This window comes from Varanus komodoensis, unplaced genomic scaffold, assembly GCF_004798865.1.
Source record: "Varanus komodoensis strain SLA01 unplaced genomic scaffold, ASM479886v1 scaffold8, whole genome shotgun sequence".
NCBI lineage: Eukaryota > Metazoa > Chordata > Lepidosauria > Squamata > Varanidae > Varanus > Varanus komodoensis.
Window position 1 is genome coordinate 37,976,060 of NW_025336481.1, and position 8,192 is coordinate 37,984,251.

An 8,192-nucleotide genomic window follows, 5' to 3' on the forward strand; every position below is an offset into this window, starting at 1 on the left:
TGACCCTGAAAGTAAGCAGGAGTCCATACAGTGGCATAAAAACGGTGCTTACCCTCCAAAGAAATTCAAAGTCACTCCATCGGCCGGAAAAATCATGGCCACAGTGTTTTGGGACCCAAAGGAAATTTTATTGATCAAGTACATGAAAAAAGGTGAAACCATAAACGCAGCATCTTACACAACCACTCTGCGTAATTTAAGAGAGGCAATTAAAGAAAAAAGGTGGGGAAAACTGACCACAGGTGTGTTGCTTCTTCACGACAACGCACCCATTCACACGGCGCGTGTTTCGAAGGCTGCTGTGCGAGACTGTGGTTTTGAAGAAATAAACCACCCACCCTATCGCCCAGACATGGCCCCCAGTGACTACTACCTATTCCTGAATTTAAAAAAGATATTCGTGGAAAGCGATTTTCCGATGATGAAGAGCTCAAGGAGGCAATTAACGCACATTTTTTAGACAATGAGGAAGGATATTTTTTACATTGAATTGAAAAGTTAATTTCTAGATGTAATAAGTGTATTGAAGTTATGGGGGATTACATTGAAAAATAAAAATTATTTCAATTTATTATTCCTTTTTCTTCATGCTGATACCGAGAATACATTGAATGCCCCTCGTATATGTTTAACTCAAAGAGCAACAACAGAATTAGCCCTCAAGAGCAAAGAGCCAAGAGAAACATTGAATGCCCCTCGTATATGTTTAACTCAAAGAGCAACAACAGAATTAGCCCTCAAGAGCAAAGAGCCAAGAGAAACTTACACTGTATCATAAATCATCCCTTAGGGATTTCTTAGGGATACATTCATGCCTATAGAATTCTGGGTGATGAGTGCTCTGAAACAAAGCACCAATCACCTAGAAACTACATATCATTCCAGTTTTAGGGAGATTCTATGCTGTGTGGATGCACAGTGAAAATAGCTGCAAAAACAAAGAAAGAGAAAAAATGGGGGGTTTATGCACAATTCTCATTTAAATCAGGGAATGTAAAATTGAAGAGGAAGTGTAGATGAGGGTAGAGGGAAACAGTACAGCACAGATTTTACAGCTTTAAAGCTAGTCCCACTGGTAAGATTTAGGATACTGTGAGATTAGAACACATGTAACTTGGTAGTACACTGAAACTGCAAATTACCCCCCCCCACACACACACACACACAATCATAAAAGTAGTTTGGGAGAATAACAGAGGAAGAGACGATGGGTTAGGGAGTACATCATGTGCCTTGTATGTGAGCCAGGGATAAAATACTAAAGCAGACTGGCTTCATCATAAATTGGTGTTTGGTCCATTACTTGAGGTTATACCCCAGAGAAAATAATTGGCATGGGTAATACTAGGCATTTTGGAGATGATAAGAATCATGTTTCACCAGAAAGCCTGAAATAGATAAGCAGGCCTGGGAACAGAAGAGAGGGCATAGAGAGTAAGAAATAATAATGGAAGGACAGTAGAATAACAAAATCTCTTTTGAAAGATTATACTTAAAAATAGAGCAGAAGCAGTTCAAGGAAAAGAGGAAGTCAGTTTGATAATCAGAGAAATCAAGTCCATTCCAGGTATAGAAAGCCTCTAGAGCCAGGCTGGGATGATGGGCAGCAATATCTAAACTGAGGCCTGAAGGGGTAAGGTAAGAGTTCTTGAGATCTGCACCTTCAGTTGGAACCTGGAGCTTGAAGAGCAGCAAGTTGAATATACTGTTTTATTGACCAGGTTCCTGGTACTTGTTTAAGGTTTAGCAAATCTCTAGGCTTCATACTGCTTGCCAGTTTTATTGTTTTCACAGGTGTTCATCACAAGGATTTACACCTAAGTCAAACCAGAAGTAGTTATACACTTGGCAAACTGAGAACAGTGAACATAAGATATAAATGGCTATTAGATGAGCATTTCAGTTTCCAAGTGGACTCAGAAACAGCAATGGAATGGAATGGAATTAACTGCCTCATTCACAACAGTAGTTTTCAGCTAACTATTATTATTTTCTAAGAGATTAAAGAATTGGAAGATAATTTAGCATCCAAGGAAGAAGCATGCAAAAAGGTCACTGGAGAAAATGAGAAGCTTCAGAAGGACCTGGGTAGCTTGATGTGCAAGGTATGAGTTTTTGAATATTATTTTGACAGGATTAGTAAAACTGGTAACTTAACAAAGAGAATCAGTATGATCTGGAGCTGACAATGCTAGAACAACCTTGCTAGATCAGAGGAAGTTCCTGAAGTTTGTCTCCAGCAGTGACTAATTGCATCTTGAAGTTCCTTACTGAAACACTTCCTTGAAATGAAACTTGAAAATGGTGCCCAGCTATTATCCGTTCAAAGAAAAACAACTGGTGCTGACATACCATTACATGAACTCTACTTCAAATTTGCAACAGTATTTCTATTTGCACTTCACCTTAGGCACTGTTTTTCCCATGCTCCCTCTAACTGGTAAGAGTGCTTGTTGTTATGTGCCTTTAGATTAGTCTCAGACCCTATGAATGAATGCCTTCCAAAAGGTCCTGTCCTTGACAGCCCTGCTCAGTTATTGTAAACTCAAGGCTGTGGCTTCCTATTTGGAATTAATCCATTTTATAGCTGGTCTTTCCCTTCTTGTTCTGCCTTTGACTTTCCCTCAGATTATCATCTTCTCCAATGTGTCTTACCTTCTCATGATATACCCGAAGTAAAACAGCCTTAGTTTACTTCCAGGGAACGTTTTTGCTTCATTTGATCTAGGACCCACTTATTTGTCTTTCTGTTTTTCCGGGATATCTGCAGAGCTCTCCTTGATGACCTTGGTCTTGGTCTCCAGTGAAACATCCTTACACTTGATGATCCTTCATTGCTGCCCTTCCTGGTCTCAGACATCTTTTGGCAATTATGTCTCTGCTGTCTTGTTAAAAGAGGAGAATCTTTGTTTTACTGCAGAAATTTACAGTGGTGACTGTTGTACTGAAAACTAAAGTACAACTGTGATAAAGTGAACACCACAGTGAACATTTCTTTGATTAGTTCCACCAGAAAACAAAATGATCCTTCAAGCATACTTGCAAGGTTCAACTCCAATCCATTTAACTCAGTCCTACAATGATGACTTGTAAGCACCTGAGGACACCTACAGTCATCCAATGTGGAAGGGATATTTGCCTCCTTGAATTGCATTTTAATTAGATGGACTTTTCTAGGTGGAACATTTCAGAGGGGGAATGAGGACACTGGAAAGGTGTCAGCTTCTCCTGTGACTTCTCCTGTCTTTTCCCTTTATTGTCCCCATGTCTGCTTTCCCAATCTTGGAGAGCAGCCACTGTGGTTCTTTCTTTGCTGGCTGTGAGGTAGAGGGTGGTTTGGAAGGCTAATTCTCACCAAGGTTTAAGCACTGCCTAGGGACTGTAGGATTGCCCCTCCATTATCCTCAGTTCAGTAGGATTATTTGTATTAACATTAAGACTGTTATAAAGCCTTCTATATACAATGCTCATGTGGGTAATGTTCCATGGACGGTATCAATGTTAATATTGATACATAGTGTGTGTGTGCGTGCGCATTCAAATAGGGGTGGGCAATTTGCAGTACTCCAGAAATTTTGTTTCAGCCTGGCCATACCAGACAATAGTGAGGGATGATGGGAGGTGTAGGCCAAAACATCTGGAGAGGCACAAGCTGGCCACTCCTATATTTATAAACACTGCCTTCCTACATAATATATAAAATAAATAATAGGTGAATGTTATGCTTTAATAACATTTAATACTTTATTTCCAAAGGTGACATCTTATGAGGAAATTATTGAACGTGCTGACCAAAGGCTTGAACTTGCCAATTCAGAAATATCATAGTATGTACAGTGAAATATTAACCTATCATGTTACTTGACTATACTAATACTTTGCACTGTCTTGTAGGGTTTCAGTGGTTTACAGCAATGTCTTCAAAGTCATATTTACCTCATTACCTAAGATATTGGCAAAGGGTTTTATGAATAGATTATGTGCACTTTCATTTTGATAGAAGAAAGTAATATTGCTGGTGCTAGATTCTTTTTGAAGCCTGTTTTGTACATTCCAGAAACACATAGTAAGAGACAACTCCTGCAGTTAAAAAATGTAGCATATGTCCTTGAAATCATGTACTTGATTTCATACAGTTGCTTGGTTGGACTGCATGTAATCAGGAGTTTTTGGTATTAGTATGTTTACAGAACTTGCTATAGAGCAGCCACGTCAAATTAGCTACTCTTGGCCTAATATTAAAGAACATATCAGTAAGTCATTTGATAAAGCTTTGGCAGTCACTAGTACAGAGGAATGTGGAGTCACCATTCCAACTGTTATAATCAAATAGCTGCTAAATTTTTTAAGGAGGAAGTGTTTAGCTCCACATTTATGGCAGTTGTCCATTAATTTGGGCCCATTTATTTTGGTTCTTCAATAATTTGGGTTTCTTTGCTTGTTCCAGATTGACACTGGGGGCAACAACTAGGGGCAAGCGTAATTGAAACTGTTCCCTTAATGTTGGTATATTCAAGATCTTTTTCTGACCCAGAAAAAAGTGTCTCATGGAAAGTTACTAGTAAAGAAGTGGCTTCAGACCAAGTTATCGTTCTGTGCCATGCAACAAGGGTACCATTTGTGCACCACATCCAAAGAACAAGGTCATTTAGAGGAGGACTTACTGCTGCTTCAAATTCATTTCACTCAGGAACTCCTTCAAGTCAGAACCTGAGGATTGCCAAGCAATGTTGCAACATATCTTAGTTTAGGATAAATTTCAAGGCACACATAAGGACTTTTTGTACATTTTCGTGAAGTATTTTTATGTGGGCCCTTGGGAAAGATAGGGCAAGAAATAAAAATCATCCTAATACCATTATATTTCTAATACAAATTTCAGATACATTCTGGGAATCTATTCTGGTTTGAAAATTAATGTGTCATCCAATTAACTAAAAAATACCTTTGACCATACCTGGATTTTTTAAAGAGTGTTTATATTCCAAGGCTAAACACATTGGCTTGAATCCAGTGTTAGTCCTTGCTAACTTAAATTCCGTTAATTTCAATGAGTCTACTTGAAGTGGAACATTAGATGCAACCTATTTTATTTTACTTAGAAGGTAGTATCTCGTACATCAACTGAACTTATTTCCAAGTACTTGTATTTCAGATCTGTGACTGACTACCTAAATCCAGTCTAAAAGATTGGCTTAATTGTGTTGAGTCATCACTATGGTGACCTGGTATACACAATATATAGTCTATATACACAGTCTATAACAGTCTATACAGTCTATAACAAATTATATACCGCTGTACCAATCAGTTAAATTGTCTCTTACTGACAGTTTAGAGAAAAGAAACGAGGATTTAGAAGATTTAATTAAGAAGTTCAAAATGAAAACCAGAAAGCTGAGGTAAATTTCATATCTCTTTCAGATTCAAGAGCAGTAGGATTTTGAAGCAGTTTATATCCCTGTTCAGCCATTCTTCCTGGGTATATTAAATATGCAAGGAAGGGGAGCATGCTAATCCTGCCTCTTCCATCACTGCTCTTCTTGCCCCTACTCATATAGGATGATTTTCTGAAAAGGACAGCCTCCAGTATCCATGGAGGCTTTCCATGCAGTGCAGAACACAGGAAGATCATGGTTCTCAATCACATGAAGAGCCTCCACAGATACATCAGGTTCTCCTTTTCATATAGTCACTGTCCATGAATGGAAGGTGATGAAAATAACAGCAGGGGGGCAGAGCTAGCCATTTCCCCTTCTCACATGTTTTATATAGTCAGATGTAGAACAGCTGCACAGGGTTTATGTTGTTGTCAAATCTAATATTAATCTTTCACTTTTCTACACATCTTCCATTGGCCCATCTTTTCAGAGGCAGAAGTAACTTGGAAGTGCTTCCTATATGTTGATGTATTAAAAATAGTACCCTTGAGACCCAACTAATGCATTAATTAGAAGCATGTGGCCTTCTCCTCATATCTCCTCTTTGGTAGCATTTAAGTAAAGAAGATGTGTGCTATAACATGGCTGAAGTTTGTTTTCCCATTCTACTTCATTGGATGCCACTTCTGATCAGTAGTAAGAGAAATCTGAGAACAGTGTCATCTATCCTGTCTCTTCTCTAATGAGAAGTTACTAGGCAGACAAGGTGAGGAGACACAGGGCTGTTTTTGGCCATTAGCCACACATTTTTCATAATGTGCTATGTAGCGCTCAGTACCTATGAGAAAATCCCAGTATTCCTCTTTGGGCTATTACCAAGAAAACCAATAAGCAGAAATGTCTCTTACAATGTATTTGTATGGAATGTACAACAGTGTTTTTGTTAGTTTTTGGCACTGTTAATCGCATAGCACGCAGTCTTCAGTACTAAAATAGACTGTGATCTCTCTACCTACTCTAAAATTATGTTGAAATGTGCCATCAAAATAAGTATCAAGATCAGTACTGAGAGAAGTTAAACAGCTCTTAGTTATGAAAATGCGTTAGCAATTCTTTGTTGTTCCTGGCAACTCACGATGGAAGACCCTTTTGTTTCATGTGGTGAGATTACAGAGTCCAGTCGCACTCATATTTGTCTGTTGGGTCCCACCCACAAAATGTTCAACAAGCCTTAACAATCTGAATTCCTAAATAAAATATGTGTGACTCTAGAATTGCCATGGCCAAATGGAAGCAAGAACACTGCTTCCAGCATGCTCATTACTTCCTCTTCGTTATTTTCATACCCAAATCCAATAACTCTGGGTTGTATGGGGGTTAAACAAACACTGTTATTTAGGAGCTTGCTACTGCTCAATCATTGCAATTCCTGGACTGAACAATCAAGAAATTACCATTCCATGTGAAGTGGGTCAATTAACTTAATGCTCCTATTGCAACAACAAAATGATTGCATGGTAAAGTAGCTGGTTGCATCAATCTCATGCCAATCCAAATCAGGTTCCAATTGTCATGTGAGTAAAGCATTATAAATGTCTACATTTGTTAAAGGTTGCAGTGTATATATGTATCTCATAGGGTTATATCCATTCTGTGGGAAGATTATGCAAAATGGCACACAAATGTTTGTAAAATCAAAGCAGGGTTGGAAGAGGAGTATGTAGGAGTTTAACCCCTTCTCCACCTATTCTTTCCTGCTCCAAGGCACACTATGGACTTCTCCCTCTTTTCCAGTTCCTAATGGGGGAAGCTCTCAAGTGACACTTATAGAGAAAAAGTGCCATTTGGATTCATTGAAGTGAGCAAATGGTAGACAGGAAAAGTATTGTCTATTTCTTATTCTCTTGTTGTGTGTCCAGTCCTAAGCTTTTTTAGGATTTGTTCAAATAAAATAGCATTAAGCCCTCTTTGTCAGAGTACTTTATTTATATTTCCACAGAAAAAGATGGTCTTCATTTTGTTCACAAATGCTGATTCAGGGGGTAAGCCAAAATACTTTACTTTAAATAGGGATTAACAACTAGAAGCCCGGTGTCAAACCTTGCTCCCTAAAAAGCCTCTTACTTTGCCAACTCAGAGGCAAGAGAAGTGAATAAATGAGTGACATCTTTAACAATAGGTTTTGCTAGCAGGCAATGAGGGACGAGTATTTTGGGCCTCCATGTCTGACTACATTTACATAATTTAGCTGCAGACTGGGTTTTTAATTCCTAATCCACTGCACTGTTGCAATATTAAATAAATAATTAATTTTTTTATTCTTATATTTTAAGGGAAACTACCATATAACATGCATTTGTACTGTTTGTCAAATATGCATAAATACAGTAAACAGATATGTGTAAGCATTATTGTGAGTTATGTGTCTGCTGGTTGGGGAATGCTAGGAGCTGTAGGACGGATTTCTGTCAAACACTCATGGAATTGCTCCCTAAAGTTACTGTCATCTCAGTCTATGATTTTCAGCATTACATATCAAAATTATTTATGAAATCACAGTAAGGCTGCAATCCTATGCACATTATCCTAGAAGTAAGCCCCACTGAACACATAAACATACACTATTGGTAACTTTAAACTTTGATGGAAATTGTGGAAATGTAATCTTTTTTCTTCTGTTTTCAGGAATTTCAAATAGGTGGAAACCATCTAGTTACTAAGGAACAGACAATTAAATATACTGAATGTGATTGTCAGTGCCATAGCAGCAAAGTGTGTTTACAAATGACATATTAAAGTTGATAAAAAGTA

The 8,192-nt window shown here is 38.1% G+C and overlaps 1 protein-coding gene across 1 annotated transcript in view; it reads left to right on the top strand.

The window, feature by feature from the left end:
* The window catches only part of CAGE1 (cancer antigen 1), a 36,987-nt gene extending 28,795 nt beyond the window's left edge, over positions 1-8,192 (top strand). Inside the window, exons 11-14 of the mRNA XM_044455741.1 lie at positions 2,001-2,105; positions 3,757-3,827; positions 7,381-7,423; positions 8,067-8,192. Of these exons, the coding sequence (XP_044311676.1) occupies positions 2,001-2,105; positions 3,757-3,827; position 7,381 (177 nt within the window). The 3' untranslated portion in view covers positions 7,382-7,423; positions 8,067-8,192. The remainder of the gene's footprint in view (positions 1-2,000; positions 2,106-3,756; positions 3,828-7,380; positions 7,424-8,066) is intronic.